The 20,471-nt window shown below is 36.2% G+C and overlaps 1 protein-coding gene across 6 annotated transcripts in view; it reads right to left on the reverse strand.

The window, feature by feature from the left end:
- Positions 1-20,471, reverse strand: part of KMT2E (lysine (K)-specific methyltransferase 2E) — a 62,828-nt gene that overhangs the window by 19,148 nt on the left and 23,209 nt on the right. For all 6 annotated transcript variants that reach the window (XM_009328333.1, XM_009328335.1, XM_009328329.1 and 3 more), the window contains 11 exons: positions 17,628-17,739; positions 17,049-17,278; positions 15,263-15,343; positions 14,478-14,536; positions 9,445-9,617; positions 8,217-8,255; positions 6,398-6,610; positions 4,851-4,981; positions 3,689-3,806; positions 3,364-3,473; positions 1,500-1,761 (listed from right to left, as the gene is read on the reverse strand). In XM_009328333.1, the coding sequence (XP_009326608.1) occupies positions 1,500-1,761; positions 3,364-3,473; positions 3,689-3,806; positions 4,851-4,981; positions 6,398-6,610; positions 8,217-8,255; positions 9,445-9,617; positions 14,478-14,536; positions 15,263-15,343; positions 17,049-17,278; positions 17,628-17,739 (1,528 nt within the window). The remainder of the gene's footprint in view (positions 1-1,499; positions 1,762-3,363; positions 3,474-3,688; positions 3,807-4,850; positions 4,982-6,397; positions 6,611-8,216; positions 8,256-9,444; positions 9,618-14,477; positions 14,537-15,262; positions 15,344-17,048; positions 17,279-17,627; positions 17,740-20,471) is intronic.

Raw genomic sequence — 20,471 nt, forward strand, 5'->3', positions numbered from 1 at the left:
AAAAACCTATTAATTGACTGGCTTCTGTGTTTACATACACATTTTAACAGCTTTATTCTTCCCACAGTTCCTACACTGTTTTAAGTTCAGTTTTGAAAACCAATACAAGTTCTCCTGTGACTGTTCTATATAAGCATTGTATATTATGTTATAAGCTCAGGAGAAGGTTCCAAATTCCAGTTATCACTTGTTAAAAACAAAACAAACGGAAAACCAAAAATCACTTAAGATGAGAAAATTTAAATGTTGCCTCTAGAGATTGTAATTTGTAACAGTCACATGCCATGCCTTCTGGACTGCCAAGCATTTTTAAGCTATTTAGCTACTAAAACTCCAGAACAATTTGATCATCTTATGAAAACTGGGAATCAATATGCTCGTTTTCACCTTATTTCCTTCACTCCTAAGTGATGTTAAAAAGAACTTGGAAATGGCTCCCTCCCAGAGTAAGTCCTTTCTCTCTGCTCCTAAATTATCATCAAAACCATCATGTAAGAAAAAAAAAAATCACCACCACCCCCCAAAAAGAAAGATAGATAGTTACTAAAGTAACCATCTTCTCATGTTAAATATTTATCTTTAATTGCTGCTCTGCAAAATTAAGTTAATAATTAATCTCATGGATCTCTCCCACTAGTTCTTTCAAACTGACATATTAAGACTAATTTAAAATTGACTACCATGGTATATTACCAGGTAGCTTTACTATACTATGCACCTATTATCCAGTATTTAGCTTCAAAACACACCTTCCTCCTCCCAACTCCCCAGACTCTAATCTTCTACACAGAGCTGCAGCCAACACTTTATATTCTGGGTTGAAGTTTTATTTGTCATAGGAGCAGGGCTACTTATTGCTGTGTTTAAAATACTACGCTCCTGAGTAACATATGCAACTAACCAAAAGACACTTCAGGATGGACTGGGAGCTCCTGAAAGCATGACATGAGGCTTTCACATTAGAGACATGCAAAGAAACTCAGAGGAAAAATGTATAGTTAAAACTGGTATGGGAACCAACATATCTTTAAATACAATCAAATATTATGGGGACAAATTTTTTAGTAGGGCATGTTGCAATAGGACAAGGGGTAATGGTTTTAAACTAAAAGGAAGAAATTTTTTTATGCTGAGGGTGGTGAAACACTGGCACAGGTTGCCCAGAGAGGTGGTGGATGCCCCATCCCTGGAAACATTCAAGGTCAGGTTGGATGGGGCTCCGAGCAACCTGATCTAGTTGAAGATGTCCCTGCTCATTGCAGGGGGGATTGGACTAGATGGTCTTTAAAGGTCCCTTCCAACCCAAACTATTCTATGATTCTATGATTAAGGAAAACTGAAAATAGCATAAAAAAAATTCTAAACAGCTTATCCATCATTACGATTTTGGTAAATCTCCATACCCCTTTTCAGTGACTTGTTAAAATTCCTTTAGTAACTACAAAAGGACAGTATTTCTGTTTAAAAGCTTTTCTTTCTGATCATCTTTGTGTCAATACCTGATTATTAGAAATGGACAGCCTGAGGGGAGAGAGCTTCCTCTGTTTATTATCTGTGATTTTCATTTTGGTGGCTGCTCCTTCACAGTCCAATGTGATGTTCTGATTTTGAGTCTCCTTTTCTCTTGAAGCATCTTTTTCTTTCTTTCCCTTTTTCCTTCTGGTTTCATATCCAGTATTGATGTTTTCTGTAGGCTCAGAACGTCTGAGAACTGGACATTCAGGATTTTCTTTGAGGCAAGCACAATCCACTTTGTATTTACTAAAAGTAATTAAATGCAAGAAGGCGTTTTTTGATTAGGCTGTACAGCAATGAGACTTTTCAATACTAAATCACACAAGCTGATACATTTCACATTAAAACATCCGCTATGATGCAAACCAACCATATTAAAAGCAGTTGACTCAAGTTTTCACCAACATATACAACATTGCTAGAATTCAAAATTCTCATCTACTGGTTAACAGAATTTGCTTAAAAGATGGCCCCCAGATGATCTAAACCCCAAGTATATCCTGGGTGGAAATAACACCACCACATTAAAGAAATTAAGAGACACAGAAGGAGAGTTCTTGCTTTATGCAAAGACAGTAGACACAGTTTGCAGAACGAGCACACTGGAAAGAACCCAGAGTCACTTTGCACAATTTTAAGTTCCACTTGGATAGATAGGAATTGTTATTCAAACACATTTAACTTAGGCTGTCAGCTGCAGGTACTAAACACAACTACTACATGCTTTTAAAAGGACAAATAACAAAACCCAAAAAAACTATCAACGGGGCAATTTCTCAGGTTGTCTTCACGTGATGGATGTAGGAGTATGTCTACAACACTTAACAGTGCAAGGTATCTTGAGCTAGTCTGAACCCAAGTTGATTAATACAGGTAGTACTCTATGGACATATCTAGTTCAGGCCCAGAAGCAGTGAAGGCATGTCTGCACAGCACTGCACCCAAGCTGACTTATGAGCAGACCACAGAAAAGTGTATTACCTTGGAGTAGCAAAACGTGAAACAGTTGGACTGCTTCTGGACCCGACCAAGTGCACATACAGAAATAGGCTCTTCAATGCTTCAGTTTCCAAGGTCAGTATTAGCCTAGATGTTCCTGCACAATGTACCTATACCCTAGAACATTTCCTACTAGCGAAGAGAAATCATTACTAGATTATATCACTCAAAGGCTTTATTTTGCCATCAGATTTCAAAGAGGTGTTTGAATAACAGTTCCTACATATGTGAGTGGAACTTAACCAATCGTTTCCTTTACCATTTCAAAACTATGCTTACAGATAACGGCAACAGTTTATTAGACCTTTCTCCAATTCATCATAGGAGCAGCAGTTATATTCAGGAAAATGTGTAATAGGTTATAGAATCTAAGGCACTAAGCATTCAGCATATTTGAACATTCTTAATCACATATTAAAAAAACATGATTTATAACTAAATTCCACTGACACTGTCTTCCTGAAGTTATACTACAGAGGCACTCTGAAATAAACAGGGCACTACCGAACAGTTCTGTATTATCTTCCCTCTATTCTCCCCACACTACGGGACACCTATGTATGATAAATTTACACAGTACATCTTTACTCATATTCATCTAAGTTGGTATCTTTTGCACATCATTTATAAGTAACTGCAACATTGCTGAAATTAGCAACACATATGCAGTAATAAAAATACAGAAGAAACCCTGCCCACACACTGTTCATTGTAAATACAATACTTAAGTAGCCCTATGTTACTAAAGCATGCAAGAAAGTAAGCGATATAAAAACAAAGCCACTCTGAATCGCAACATAACTTAATAAGCATTAGACGTATTTTAGAACAGCATGCTCAAATACTTACCAATTTCCATAATCAAAATCAAATGCAATAGTTATCTCTGCTCCCTTTGGAATGTTATGGATGGAGTAAATATAAAGATGAATTGTTCCATCTTCAATTACATGCCTCACCTATATTCAAGAGAACATTATTATATTATCATTAATTACTTTGGGGTGGGTTTTTTTCTCCCCCCTCATTTTAACTGGGGGTGTGTGTGGTGTTTTGTTTTAAAAAGTACCTGTATAGAAATTCTAGGGATTGCTCGAATTACCAGTTGGGAAACTCAAGGAAAAGGGGACTTCTAAGTAAATAAAACCTAATTTAACTTTATGTATATGCTCACCTCCGCATTTGGTGTACATGAACGTCTGATGAATCGAGCTTCATTTCCAAAAGTCCTTGCATCAACACACATTTCTAGCCCATGGAATTTGGAATAAAACAAAACAAATGGGTATGGCCTGAAAAAGATACAAGAAAACTAGAGTTTTATCATTTTTAAAGATGCTAAATATCACTTATTTTTGGCATTAGTTAGCTTTATAACATGATGTTTGGCATGATACACCAAATTTGTGGGTTAATCTGAGAATGACACATATGTATTTAAGCTTCATGATTCTACCTGATAGGTTCTCCAAATGTATTCTCGGAATACCGAAAGTTTGCGTTACAGCCCTGAATGTCATTGTTCTGCATAGGATGTAAAGGGAGGAACAGCAACAGGGCAAGCACTAGACATGGAAGACACAAGGTTAAGATTCCTCATCTTTCTTAAACTTTTCTTATGGCAGGTCCTAAAATGAAACTCGGGTAGAAATTTAGGTGCCTCCTAGAAGCATCTAAAAACACCTCCACATCCCTGCCTAACACCTGCAGTATCCCTAGCACCTAACCCTCCGGAAGAAAAGGGGGCATCTAAACACTTTGCCAAGCCATGTTTTAAGGTCTGCTATTACAAGTGCCAGGGAACCCTTCCACCTTCACTGAGAAAAATCTCTGTGTTCCCTCTCCTCAAACAGGCCTCTTGCAATTTCCCAAGTAGGTGTGTCTGTGCAGTTAATGGCAGCACTGAAAATCATCCACAGGAAGAAGGAAGCAGTCACGCATTGCTCAGTAACTTAACCAACTAGAGAATTCTGGCAGTAAAAAGGCCTCAAGTTAACCTGTGTCCAATTCCGTTCTTGGCCTGATGGACTTAAAAATCTATTTCTCTCACAAAAGAGAATGTCTTTGCCATTGCTTTCTGAATTATTTTAGGGTGGTAGAACCTGCCAATCTCTGGTTTAAGGTGCACAACTACCCAACTGAGAATGCAGGAATCCTGTAACCAGGGAAGAACAAAGAAAGAGGAAACTAACTCCTGAGCAGATCTGTAAGGACATCCAGAAGAGAAGGGGGAGACCAGATTCCAGCTGCAATTATTTTTAATCAGACAACAGTAAAATGCAAGACACTGCTGGTAATTAACAGTTACCTTATTAAAACATTTGGAATAAACAAACCTTTTAAAGAAATATCCATTAGCTTCAAATTGTTCTCTCAGCATGAACTTTCCTCTGTATTCAATAATAAGTGCATCAGGAGGCAAGTCTTTGGCAGCTTTTAAAATTTTCTTGTTTTTTTGCACGTAACTCTATAAAGACATAAGTTGATTTATGAAGTATCATTTTCTACCATTTTTCCATTACATTCTACTATTTTCCATTACAAACAGCAGATTATACTTTCACAACTACTAAACAATTCTACATGAACTAAAAAACCCCTCCTTTTTGTAATTAAACCTCCAGACCGATTTGATCAAACTGTCCTGTTCCCCTACCAATGCAACTAGTTATGAATTTAGATTCAGGGAATGCTTTAGCCCTAGTTCTCCAGTATGTGGCTGAAAACCAACATATTCATGTTCTTAAAATTCAAGTACTATATCCCTTAGTGCACTTAACTCTCACCACTACTAGGACAAACTGCTGCATTGTTTTGCATTAACACTTTCAAAAGGCTTCAATTCCTTCAAACAAAACAAAACATGCAAACATAAAAGGATGTTCATGATTCATTCGAGGAAAAACAGAACAGGAAAATAACAAAATAATAATAAAAGAAAGAATCCTGGGAGAGAGTTTCCAAATTTCTTATTTCCATATCTTTAGATGGAAGGATGGCTTTTAATTAAAAACCAATACATACCCTGACAATTAGTGAACTCACACCTCTCATAACTGTCATCGCCAATCAAAAAGGAAGTAGCCTCTATGTAGGCAAAAGGCTCTGTAAGCAGGGATATTCCTCTAAGGAGGGTGTCCCATATGCCATGATGGTCTTTGAGGAAAAGAAGCAAAGATGCTTCCATTAATCTGCTACAGTAACTACTCCTCAAGATTTCTGCTACAAAATGCTAACGTTTGTTATATGGCTCTGATTTTAAGCTGATAAGTAACTGATGCTAAGGCTAGAAAAAGACATTGCACAACTTCTTCATAAACTAGAAATTACAGGATCACAAGAGTAAAAAAGAAATCAGTATCAGAATATCACCTACCATCAGAAACATCCTTCATGAACTGGTAAATGAAATTCTATTCTATCTGAATACCAGACTTACCATACCTTAAGAAAAATGTGGACAATTAACATGCTTATACACATAGCAGAAAAAAAAGATTCCAACTTCAATGCTTTTATCTACTCTAACCACTCCTGATAGTCCTCACAGAGCAGAGAAACAGCAGCAGCAAATTTTACTGCGTTACGCCCACCACAAAAGACAGTCTAAGGACAATCCAATGTTCAGGCTAAGGCTAGCACCTTAGTTATTTTTATGAGAACTGATATGCAAGTGTAAACATAATCAGCAGTGATACAGGATGTATGAAGATCAATTACAAATTCTGAAAAAGCTATTAAAACTGATGCTTAAATCTGGTGAGACAAGATACAGAAGATGAATGTGAAGTCTTTTTTTTTTTTTTTTTAAAGCATTTAAGTGAGTATCTTTGTCATGGCACAAAACCAACATGCAGTAACAAAACTTGGCACAGCTCATTACCTCTACTGGAGGTTTGAAAATCAGATTGCTGGTGCTGACTTCTTTTTTGTCATTTCCATTGCCTAATCTCAGAGCTATTTTTTGCGCCTCCCTCTGGACACCCTCGCTGTACTGGTTATTATTTGCTTCTTCATAACGATCCATCCATGCCTTGATTTTAGTTTCCCATCCAAAGTTTGAACTGTCAGTAGGATCAATCTCTGGAGCTGAGCCCTAAAAATGAAAGTGATGAGATATTACAAGGTAAGAAAAAGATATTAAAACAAAAGAAGTAAGTCTACAACAAGACACAAAATGAAGGGCAAATGTATGTATTGACTTAAAGTGTTTTTCTTTTTAGGAAGTCTAGTATAAAATTCTACATTACTTAAAAGCATTGAGTTGAATTCAGTAGCATTACATTTGCCCTTTTATGAATTTTATCATTTCATAAATATTGCCCAAGTTCAGGAATACATTCCCTCTTCAATAGGGATTCTAGCTTTTAGTGATATGAGAATGGAGACATTGTTTCCTCCCACAACTGCACTGCATCATAAATCTATGAATGCAAGAGTTGGAAAGTCAGATCTCCCTTCCCACTCAACTTTTGTGAACGTATGCAAATACAAAGAACTCCAGCTTCCATCCTATAATACACAGATTTGATTTTCCCCTTTCAACTTCAAGGGTCATGCTGTATCTTTTTTCCACTTCACATCTTACTAAACTTCGCTAATCCTACACCTACTACATTAAGGTTGTGACTAACGTCACAGGCTTTGCACAGATCATTTTTCTCCCCTTATCTGTTCCTCACTAAACAATTTTCTTCTGCAGTGCTTCAGATCCTTTCACTTTTAAAGAAAGTGCCGTTGTACCTCCAGACCTCACAAGCAGCAGCCAGGCTGCAGCCAACCAATGCTCCTTACGGACAGCAGCAGCCAACCAACGCTCCCTTTTCTATCCACCTGAGCAGAGACACTATTAAACATTAATAAAACAGCAAGTAGTTCAGCAATTCAATTTACCTGTTACTGATTACATTTCTTTTGTGCATCAAGAGAACCATACACACAAACAGCATTAATAAAAGGTGTGATGCTATGAAAACCAAGAAAACACACAATGGAACCATACAAACACCATATTCAAAAAGCACAAAATAGAGATTTTCTTTCCCAATTCTGTCTTCACTATTGGCACGTCACATCTACATTTGAAGTGTAAATTGTGTCCCACTTGTTTTTATGTATCCCAAGGATGAATAAACTATGGGGAATACCTAGTTTTCACACCATGCATATTTTTATCCCACAGAAAATTCAGACTCCTATTAACACCTAAGTCTTACAAAGCAGACATCTCAACACAATTCCTTAAACTGTACCAGCACTAGTGAGTAGAGTCCCACCAGATGAATACATGGAGGTATGGCAGAGCAGAATCACTGGTTTAGCTTTCAAATGCAATACAGCCATTTCATTCTTTTGCCGCTCAGAGCTATGAAAAGCTGGAGCTACTAAGTTCACATGAGGTATGCACTCAACTTTACTCCCTTGCATAGCGCAAATGAGCCCCAATTCCTCCGCTGGCTCTTGAAAACCAAGTATTCTCAGAACAAAAATTTACACTATACTGTTTCAGCTAACTTTGCAGGACATAAAAATGTAGTGCTCATACCTTAACTAATGTACTACGTATGCATCATAGTAATTTCATGTTATCAAGAGCATTTTAGTGCTTAATGTATACCCCCAACTGTACTCTTGATGCTACATATTATTTAAGTAATGTACAATTAAGGTTTAAAACAAAAACCAAAACAAAATCACATTACCTTTACTCGTGAAGATTTCCTGGATCCTTCTCGAAATGCCTGAAACAAAATTAGATATTTATATTCTTTGGAGAAAAGACAAAGTCTCTTAAGGAATTTAAAATCTATTAATGAATTAACAGCTTTTCAATGTGGACCATTCTCAATAAAACATGCAAGATGATGACAACAGAACAAACTACATTGAAATCTCAAGAAGGCAACAGGTTACATCTCACAAAATGTATTTTAAAAAACATTTCAGCATTCCAAGCTAAGTGCATACTGGATGTCAGAGCCAGTATTCCATGAACCCTTACTTTTCTCCCATATTACAACATGACTCTCCCGAATTTCAGAATTCAAGGTGAAGTAACTGAGAAGTTACTTACGGAACACCCCATACTTATCAGGTAAATCTGTAAATTGTCCATATCCTTTCACCACACTATTTGTGGAAAGAGGGGATGGGGAAGCAGGTGTCACAGATGTCCTATAATGTTAACTTTTGAAAGTCTGTCATTCTACAACAAAACCTCATTCTTTAAATCATCTCATATAATGCTGGGAGATAACAGAAGAATACATGGTAGTAAATTTATATTCAGAACCATTCATTCAAAAGGAAACATTTTATTCAAGATTTCCAAAAAGGTATCAGTAACTAATTCTAACTTCTAGTTTTAAAGGACAAAATTCTCATCCAAGCCAGTGAAACTGAACTGCAGAAAGGAACTCGTTAATTTAGGAAATGCCATGTACTTTACTTCTTCACATATATGGTATTTGTCTTCACACATATTTTATTGTTTACTCCTGTAGCTAAACAGTATAATGTCAATATCCTGTTTACCAAAGCAGTTTAGTAGCTAACTTTCTGACAGCACACTTCCACACAATTTCAACTCAAATAAATGGACATGATGTCACATCAGGACAACCAACAGCAAACATTTCTGAACTTAAAACAATCACAAATGAAGACTTTTGGACACAAAATTCTTCTTAGGGTATCCAAAACCTGTCCTGCCCCACCTCTAATGATATCAAGTGGTCCAGTAAATGCAATTCCTCCTTACAAATTCTACCTCAATTTTAAAATTTAACTTTCATGGCTAGTATATATTAGCTTGAATTAGTATTATTAGTAACAACAGCCTGCTTTTTAAAACCAGTCTCTCTTGGTGAGAGATGTCACATAGCTATAATTTATAACAGAGTCATAAGAAGAGAAGTTATATTCACTTACTTTTTTACATTTTGCTATGTTCTGCTCTTTCTCTCCACTTTTTTTCCTTTTCTTATCATTGACTTTTGTAACTCTTGTAGCAGTTAAAGTAATTGTAGTTGGTGTATGTTGAAAAGCAGTATACAGTTCCACAGGAACCTCATCACCACTCTCTGTTGCGCTGGTATCCCCATCTTTAAAACAAAGAACATTCTGTAAAAAATCAACTACTATAGAAAGAACATTCACTAGTTACTCTACACCTGCTTTTAAAAAACAAAAATGTGTACTGACAAATGCTTCAAGCACTCACATGCAAAATTCACCAACAGCTGCAACAGTATGAAAATGAATGACCAATGAGAAGCTGGTAAGTAACTGATGTTTGGTAACAGGTAAGAAAAAGATACCAAATTAATTTCATTCTTTGAATGGAATTGTATTATCACATTCCATTATAAGCAAAATTAGAATCAGAACAAAAATGCTAAAAAAATGTATTTGTTAACTCATTCACTTATATATAGCTTTTACTTGTAATATGGCTTTAGGGTTCTCTCAGATGACTATATTCTAGACAGGATTAAAATTAATGACTGCCCAGCATTCTTGTGAAGCCCTACTAATCAGTCATGTGTAAGTCGTAATCAACTATTTCAGCTTCAATTTGCAGTGTCAAGTGCCTTTTTCAGGGTAAATACGTCAATTTAGCCAAAAGCTTTGTCTCCTCAAAATCCCGTAACAATAACATTCTGCTACTAAGGGAGGAGAAAAGGGAAGTCTATTTTACTCATTAAAACAAGATCACACACAAACTGACAGATGTTTTTTCTTTCTGCTGTGCACCCGCAGACCTAAAAGCCAAAGCCTGAAATTTAGCATACGTCAGCATTTATGTCAAACATTTCCTGACCTGAAACAGGATTACCCTAGTTCTGTCAAGATGAAAGGCTGTGAAGTATAGGGAGGACTGGAAGAGAGATGGTGCACATAGATAGGAGACTGCTGTTCACATGTGCTCAGTACAGACTTCTCAGATTTTAGCAGTTTTTCCAAATATTCTGCCTTCAGTAAATATACTTCACACTAAGCAAGACTTCTTCTGAAACTGCATAGAAGCAGGCTTTACAAATAATGAGAACAGATAAAACATTCCTTCTGAGCTCAGAAGGATGTTGCCTTAATCAGTGCACTCAACGGTCCTAATTCTTGAAACCTTCTTTACTAAATAAAGAACTCCAGCTACTTAACCAGTATTTTTCTTGCTCACAACATTCCTTAACAGGATTCTTCTGTGCATAGCAAGCAATCCAATTGCACCATCTTGGTTGTTCTTTTGAACAATTTATTAGGCACTATATTTTTTTCTGAATTTGTTAGGAGCTATGATGTTTTCTGAATTTGTTTACATCTCTGCTGGGACTATTTTCTGAACTAGCATAAAAAAACCACATAGAAAGAAGAATTGTCTAATCAAAGAAAAATAAATAGCAGAGTAACCAACAACTGAGAAATGAAAACCCAAGACCCTCTTGAAATTGTCAGTGTTTGTAGTCCATACACTAGTGCCTACAGAATCATTATGTCACAGCCAAACACCTCCCCCGTCCCAACCCCCCTCAAAAACCCCACAAAACACTGTCTTCCTTAGGGAAGCAACATTTCAATATTGTTGTCTACACTGTGCCCCAACTTACAGTAAAGAATAATTACCTCAACCGAACATACAATTACAGAGAGTTGTTTTGAGACACTCCTTCCTAACCTACATAACCTGCTTTCACTTTGGAGAGCCTTAGTAAAGCACACTAAGGAAAGATTTTGTATCTTGGAAGGCAAGATACAAACTCTCCAAATTTCAGAAGAATTTATGGGCCCAGACTCATTTCCCCATAAGCAGCAAGTGATTTCATCAGCACCAATTTCAAGACCAGACAGCTTGAAGCAAGTTACACATCTAGATACTAGATCTTAAAAAAACAAAAACATAAAACCACCAACCAAAAAACCCAGCAACAAAAAAACCAAACCCAAAGCATCCAGGATACAACTGACTAGGGGCTTAACAAAGGTTCTCACTCCACTGAACCATAGTAAGCAATCCAATGCACAGTAAGCTGGATCAGAATTACACTTTTATACCAGAACAACAAAACCAACACCACCACATACAACCACAGGCCCCAGAACAATGGGCTATAAATGTTGCCACAAAAAAAGGTGATGTGGTTACACATAAAAGTTGAAGACTTTCACCAAATTTCGCATCATGTGAAATGTTCACTTAGAAGCTCTTTTCTTGAGGCAAACCAACTGATCTACTCTGGATGCAACATGGCTAAAGCAGCAACTCTATAGAAATCTTTACAATACAAAAACATTATACTGTAAAGTATTCCCATATCTAAATGAAAAGCCCTATTATACTGTCCTGGTTTTGGCTGGGATAGAGTTAATTTTCTTCCTAGTAGCTGGTACAGTGCTGTGTTTTGGATTTAGTGTGAGAACAGTGTCGATAACACACTGATGTTTTCGTTGTCGCTAAGTAGTGCTTACACTAGTCAAGGACTTTTCAACTTCCCATGCTCTACTGACTGAGAAGGCTGGAGGTGCACAAGAAGCTGGGAGGGGGCACAGCCAGGACAGCTGACCCCAACTGGCCAACGGGACATTCCATATAACATGCCACCACACGCAGTACACAAACTGGGGAAAGCTGGCCGGGGGGGGCCCCCTGATTGGGGACTGGCTGGGCATCGGTCGGCGGGTGGTGAGCAACTGCATTGTGCATCACTTGCTTTGTATATTCTTATTATTATTACTATTATTATTTTATTTCAATTATTAAACTGTTTTTATCTCAACCCATGAGTCTTCTCACTTTTACTCTTCCAATTCTCTCCCCCATCCCACCAGGGGGGAGGAGTGAGCAAGCAGCTGTGTGGTGCTCAGTTGCCGACTGAGGTTAAACCACAACGTATACATAACCCTAAATATATACTAACTCAAAGAACATCCAAGTAATGCAATCTTACCTTTAATCAAACACCTGTAACTTAGTAATAAGTTAGTTACAAGTAACATTCCACTGCTGTTGAATACTTAAAACATTTAATATATGCAAATTGATGCCACTTTTGCTTTTCCTACTTGGAATCATCTATGAAAACTGGCCATTTTTACTAATGTCTCATGGTAGACAGTTCATACTCAGAATTACTTTAAGTCTGACTGAACCATGTAATATCAGTCAACATACAAAAAGTGCATTTAGCCAAGCAAATGTATCGCCTAAATGAAAATTAACTAGAGATGCAAGCATACATTCATTTCAAGTTATGTATTATAAATCACAGTAATTAATATTGCACTTTAACTGAGTCTTAGACGAAACAGGATTAGAATTTATCTTTGTTTTTACTCTGTTTTGATACTTAAGATTTACCATTTAGTATTTATTTTCCTATTGAATGCATAGATTTTAAGAAATTGATCATCATGATTAAAGAGGGCTAAACACTAACTTCAAAGGTAAAATCTCTTCAGCTCCTGCTAAGATTTTGACTAAACTTAAGTTTATAGTAAATGATCAGATAGTGTGGCTACAAATCCTAAGAGATGACTTAAATAGCTCAGACCATCAACTTCCCTATCCTGTATGTAAATTCAAGTTCATTCTCACAATATCATACCACTTAGTGAACTCATTAACTCCAAATGCATTATAAATGTACTTGTTCTATTATTTTAATAGAATCAGCAAAAATTAATTATAAATTCTGAAAAAAATTGTACTATCTAGCAGGTCAACCAAAACTTTGCAAAGTAAGTTTGTGTTTGTTAAAATGAAACAGACAAAAAAAAAAAAGATTGTGGTGTTCTAAATGAGTCATTAATGCCTTTAAGGGACTTAAGACAGCTTAGCATTGGACAGCAGAAGGTGTCAACCGCACCAAGCAGCGCTATTAAGACAGACACACTTCTAGGCCACATCATGCACTTCAGAATTTCCTGAAGGCATACAAAGTAGGCAGCAGGACCTTATCTACATGGTATTTTTTAAAGAAATCCTAACACACACACACACTCGCACATTCCCCAGTACTTCAGAGACATGATTTGAAAGTAAAACATATTAAGTTTAGAATTACTTCCTCCCAAATTATGACTTTTGTAATAGAGCTTGAAAGTATCACCTGTCAGTCAAGAAACCCACGACGCATTTTGGTAATGGCTGGACAGAACTCCTGAAAAGTTAGGCCGGCTCAGTTTTGAAATTCTATAAGTGGTAGGAGAGCTAATTTCATAAAATACTGAGACTGAAATAGGTACTTGCACTACAAGCCTCATCTAGTTATCAAACGCAAAAAAAACCTCAAAACATCATATAATTCTATTACCTAAGTTTAGCAATTTTTCTTGTTGTCAAAACAAACCCAAAAACTTACCAATACACACAACCCAAATCTACAGCCAACAAATCAGAATTAGGATTCCCTCTCAAAACTATGTTAGGTTGTTTTAAATCTCAGTTATGTAATTCTTAAGAGACAGGAATATCACCTACAATGGAATAGTTTTAAGAGAGTAGTATGAGGATATGAGCAGTCTATACTATGAAGGAAAAAAATGACAGAGCTGTGAAATAATTTTTTTCCAAAAAGAAAGTAGACTTAGTAACCCTCTTATTGCAGAAGAAGAAACCTGAACCTCTTCCATCTTATCTTCAGGAGCTTACTCAAAGTAGTCTAGTTATTATAAAAGCTACATTCATTATTGTGAAACTTTAATAATGTTCAAACAGACTGAATTATTCCACAATGATAAGTAAAAAGGCAGCGGTGACAACCTTTAATAGAACACGTAGACCTGCAACAATTCTGATATGTTATCTTAGTAACAATAAAGTCAAGTAAAAGGCATTGATTTACCAAACCTTATATGCTGAAGGCTATCAAAATTGCAGGAACAGTGTATACACTCTTAAGTCTATACAGTTGGTATTTACTTATTTTATAACCTTTACTAAGGAAAAATCTTTAAGCTTTACTCACCTGACATATTTTCCCTTTTCCTTCGTTGCAACAGCACTGCCCTTTCTTTATCTAAACTCCTGAAATTAAAAAACAAATTTTATTCCATTCTTCACACTTATGCATCAATACATCTAAGTATTAAAACAGACCTTTTCATAGTTACCATTTTCCATTGACTATTACAGAATAAACAGTAGACTAGCTGAATGTTTAGATACTTAGAATCAGTTGTGCACTGTTCCATTCCATTTTAATCAAAGCACATACAAGTATCCAAATCACTTGAAAACGTAACAAAACTTGATAGCTCAGTATTTCATATATCAAGATATCAAAACTTGATACAAATACTCATTCCAGAGCAAGGAATCCTCCAAGTGAGCACTGCAGCATATTGGAATGGGGCCATAAAAACAAAAGACACCAAGAAATACTGGTGGGGCAGCTGACCTGAAAACACTGCTGTTAAGGGTCCTCAACATATGACAGACATGAATCGAAATATGGAATGGATTGTCTATGTATCAGTCAGCCTGAGTAAGGGTCCAGGAATCATTGCTATTTCGATAAGCATTTCAAGGGTTTATCCCTGCTGCCTAGTGAGGTGAAACAATGACTACTGTGAACAAGGGAATGGAGACTGGTAAGATCATCTGCACCAGAAATGTAGCTCCTTTAACTAGAATTGACAGGATTATGCTACATGGTCTGTGTTTTATCTGTTGGTTGTTCCAGTACCTCCTCTTTTCATATTCTCTACTCAATCTAGTTATCTAGAGTTCAAAATCAACCAAACTACTCACCTTGGTTGACAACGTTCACACAGATATATGTCAGGAATATGCTGCCTGTCAATCCCCATGCAGTCAATGTGTTGCCAGACACTTTAAGAAACAAAAATACACCTTTTTAAGTACAATTTTTAAAATTGTGTGCATAATACACACACACACATACACACAGAGAGCGAGCCTTTCTTTTTTTCATCATGATCTTTACTGAGATTGAATACTGCCTAAAACTACATCTCAATCACTGTCTTCGCCACCACTCTGCTAGCTGATTTTCTATTCCACTGATCACTGTAATTCCAATCTTGGGGCTGTCTCCTGGTGTCTTCTCTGCTTCTTTAGACTCATTTTCCCTCTTGGAAATTTTTCTCTAACACTAGAAATAAAAAATGGTAAATTATCACAATAGAGAACAAGATAGAGACAAATACCCTCAGCAACAAGACTTATGTTTTACATAGTAACAGGTGATTTGTTTTTAAACAAAAGGATTCCATTTCCTTTTATAAATATACACATAAAATACTATTTTTATTTTTCTATCTAAAAATATATACACAAATATATGGTTTTATCTACTTATATTTTAATAGAACATATATGTTTTTATACACACACCCCACATGACTGGTAGGCACTGTTGTGCAGCACAGGAAGAGCTTTAACTACTTCCCACAGTCAGGGAAGAGAGGCTGCTTACTAGACTGAAGGCTAACCGAAAACAGTAGTTTATGCTCATCCCCACATTGCTAGAAGGAACTGAGACACAGAAATCGTCGTTATCTTCCCACTTGTGAATTTATCACAGTTCTCTCCAACTCCTCACAATCTCTTCTTCAAAAGAAGCAGACTCTACCTAACTGGTGACTGCCTAGAGCTCCACTGCTGAAAGAACATCTAAATACATTTCAAAAGAAGGGAAAAGGTTATCAGAATCAAGGACCATCAAAAATTAAAAACAAGCTTGTTACGTAAGCAATGGAGCTCAAATTAATGTTTTTATTAGCTGTAACAATAATTTTAGAAATACACAACAATCTAATAAATTCAGCAGCGTTTGTTAAACATACTGAATGTAAAAATACAGGCTAATACTGAGTAATTCCAGAAACATGAGATTTATCTTCTCCTGTTAAGTACATCAGCTCTGAAAATTTCTAAGCTCATTTTTCCAAGTCCAAGTATTTAATAGCACCCACTTATTTTACTATGATCAAGTAGGTGCTTAAGCATGAACACAAGAATCTAAGTTAGTCTTTTCATAGTTATTAAAATTCTTAAAACTGTCCCTTGAAAATTAAGCATTCTTACCAGAAAGATCATGCACAGAGAACCAATATTTGAGAAGTTTCTTTCAGATTATTTTGCATCCTGCAAGTTACTTGATTTACATATACATAATTTACCAAGATGCTTTATTACTCAGTACATGCAGATTAAGAACCAATCCCTACATCTTTATTTCACCATACTAGCAAATAACTTGGACAAAATACCAAAGAGAGATCCTTTTTATAGGGGGAAAAGGATATACCCTTATTAAGCAACAATGCACAAGTAAAGGCATGAACAAATTAAAGAGCAGTCAAGTCAGACTGGAATAAAGTATAAAATACTCACTGGCCTTAACTAACTACCTTGCCTGTTAGAAAGCCATACAACCTTCAAACACTGTTTTGATGGAAGGAAACTTCCTGTGACTCAACATAATTAAAACACCATTTAGTTACACTGACTTTCAGTGTAGCTTGAAATTTTAAGTAATTTTTACCTTATAAATTAATTTAATATTCATTACCTGCATTTGTCACAACAGATCATATATCCATCATCATGTGTAAAGCCACAAATGCATCTGGTAATATCAGTTCCATAGCTTCCATCCTCTGACGTACTGATGGTAGTAGCACTGGAGGTTTCATCAAAGTTGGGAGTGGTAAATATGCCTACTTCATTCTTGCTTATAAGCACTGATGGAGGAGGAGAAGCTGGAGGCGTTGGAGGAGGCCGAGCACCATAGTTATGGTCCTAGATTTTTGTTGAAAGAAAGTTATAGCTCTTAAAACATCCATGCACCGATAGTTATTTAAGCCAAAGTGTAAGAATTCACTTTGTAAAGAATTTCAGAGACTTATTTTTTTAGTAATAGTTTAAAATTTTATCATTGCTCATTCTTGTTTTTCACATTCTCAACTATATTTTACATGTAAGTGCACTATGTTCTATGTTCTGTATTCTGCTTCTAATCAATCATCTTTAGTCAACTTACCCAACTCCCAGTAAGATATAAAAATGTAAGCATGAATCAGTTTTTCCAGTTAAGAACAGCAGATTTTACATAGTCTGTTTTATACAGAATACTTAGCATGAAACTTACTGCATAGGGCAAACCAATGTAACTGTGTGAATGTGAGCTGCTGGTATACAACTGGTGCGGATAACTGTTCGATTTTTCAACTACCACAGGGCTAGCTTCTACAGATTCTGGTCTGCAAGGCAAAAGACAGAAGAAGAATAAATACAACTAATATGTAATTTATATTAATAAGTTACAGGTACTCATTGCACAACTTCTAATTAATTGCCTGCTGTTCCTGTCTAAAGGAGTATACAAAAAGGGTGTGTGTGTGAGAACAAACTCACACAGCCCCAACTGCCCCCTCACCCCAAGAAAACAAAGGAAACCCACCCCTCTTCTTTCATTTAAAATGAAGCTTCTAGAGTGGCAGAGAACTTATACCTCTGTAGATACAAAATTTTTCTCAAAAAAGTGCATGCTGAATCATGCGACATAAGCTGCAAATATGGGACAGAAGAGCGTGTTACACACTTTGCCAGGGAGCCATCAGTCTGTATGCCCAAGTCTATAGAGTTGTAACAGAAGCCGCAGAAAGGACTTCAGCTTAATTATGACAAAAGACAGAAGCAGTAATTCAGAGAGTTGCAAACCGATATAGCCCTGCACTACCACCATCCTATTCAATTCTACAATGACATCTAGTGGTAGCATTAGTGCACCACCTGCAACCATCCATACGAACCAGTACTCAAGGCAGCAGAGTGCTGTTTCTACAACCAGAAATCGGAATAGGGCAAATCTATCTTAAAAAGGCAGTTTATCGATTTACCTTTAAATAGAAAGAAAAAAAAAAAAGATAGAAATTTGCAAGAGAAGGTTTTGTAGTGAAAGGCAATGCCACCTTTAATGCTCAAACTATGGTTTATATGCACTAAACCATAACATGAAAGACAGGAAAGATAAAGGAATACTAAAATAAGAGGATCTTTCTGAGCACAAGAAACTACACCTTCGTTTCCTTTCCTCAGCAGCTACATTCACGTGCGCATGCAAGCCTGTATATACTCTCATGACTGAGACACTTTTAGTCAGTAATTTGTAGCTTTTTCATTGCACCACATGATTCAATCACAGTAAGACAAACTTCAAATGAACCCAGTTAGCCAAAAAAACCTTTAGGTTTGGTTTGTTTTTTTTTTTTTTAAACACTGAAAGGCAGGACAAAATATCAATATCTAAAACTGAAGTGGCTTTTGACTCACATCACAAATCAAGCCTGGTTCACTTTTCTGATTTTAGTTTTATTATGCATGAAGTCTATTTCCATCACAAATATCTTAATAATTCCTTGAACTGATTTTTTTAAATAAAGTTGATATTTCTGAATCTTAAGTTAAAATAGGTATGTGTTTTTTCTTAGACATTAAGATATTAAATAGAGGCTTTTTTGTTATGCCATGAAGTGATACTAGTTTGATTTAAAAGGACACCAGCAACTTACATTTGTTGGTAACAGTTTTTGTAAGAATATAATTAATCATTAGCTTTCTGAAAACAACATACGGTATTTTCACATCTACTTGAAAGTGTCCTACTAACGTTTTTGGTGGCCTATTTCTTCTTATTAGCTTTTCCCCATGTGAGGTTACTACATGATAGAATTGTTTAAAAAGAAACACTAGTTAAAAACACTGAGTGAAGACTTCAGTTTCTAGAGTCCAAAGAAAAAACATCTTTTTTAAAACATTAATGTCTCTAAACAGTCACCAGCTGCATTTTTAGAGAGACAGAGCAAACACGTGAGTGCACAACTCATGTGAAGTATTAACATTAGAAATACAACTTCTGACTAGCATGAGACAAAAAACAACTCTGACAACGCTTGCCCTTCATTACCTCAAAAACCCAGAAAAATCCTCATTTACTCTCACACCACTTCTCAACTTGAAAATAATTTTATTCAGAATTTGTTGGTATTATCTTCCAGAAGCAGCCCAGAATTTGCCAGGTTCATCAAACCCATGACTAAAAAAAATAAAACAGACAAAAGTTGGAAAAGCTGTGCATTTCCAACAGATTTGCCTTTACCTATTTACTGACATAATGCATTTGTGCAGTAATCATACACCATTAATGTCATCCAGTTAATCCTTCTGACAATCTAGCCAACCAAAATGCCAATGAATGAGGCACTGACTATCCCATCCAGCATGGCTTGGACAGAAATTAACTTCTCTTTCTCCAGTTCAAGAGGGTCTTGACCACTGTATTGCTTCTACTACTATTCTTCAACATTTATTGAATGGGACAAGCAATATCACGGTTACTCTTACGCACTATGCGTTCAATGCCCAACCTAAGTCTTGTTTGCTTCAGTAAATGGAAAATACTCAGTCTTCAGAGCAGGAAGGCTTACTGATACAGGACCGGGGGCGGGGAGGGGTGTGTGGGGTGTGGAATTCAGGTACAATCCATCCTTCAGCAATGCCACAATTAATTTAGCAGAGTTTCCTTCATTAAAAATAAATATTACCACGACCTAAATACTAGCTACTTCAACATGGGAGCATTCAGTGAAAGATACCAGAATGGAAATGTCCTAAAAAGAGAGGTCATGCGTATTTCATCAACTGACTACAAAAATTAAAAAGGTATTCTAAATCTCTTGCAAAATATGAGGCAAGACTATACACCCTACTCCCTAAATCCATTTCTACCTACTCTAGCAATTTATAAACCACTTAAGAGAACCAAGTTTAATAGAGGCATAACAGTTGTGAGAAGCAGAAGCATTAAGCTTCCAAAAACAAAATACAGAAAACAAATACATTTATCCCCAACTATTTTAATACTCATAAAACAGATTCAGAGTACGGGGTTAAAAAGGAAAAAGCACAGCTTTACTTGAGCAAGGAAAGCCAG

The sequence above is a fragment of the Pygoscelis adeliae genome, unplaced genomic scaffold (genome assembly GCF_000699105.1).
Source record: "Pygoscelis adeliae isolate BGI_AS28 unplaced genomic scaffold, ASM69910v1 Scaffold267, whole genome shotgun sequence".
Taxonomy (NCBI): Eukaryota; Metazoa; Chordata; class Aves; order Sphenisciformes; family Spheniscidae; genus Pygoscelis; species Pygoscelis adeliae.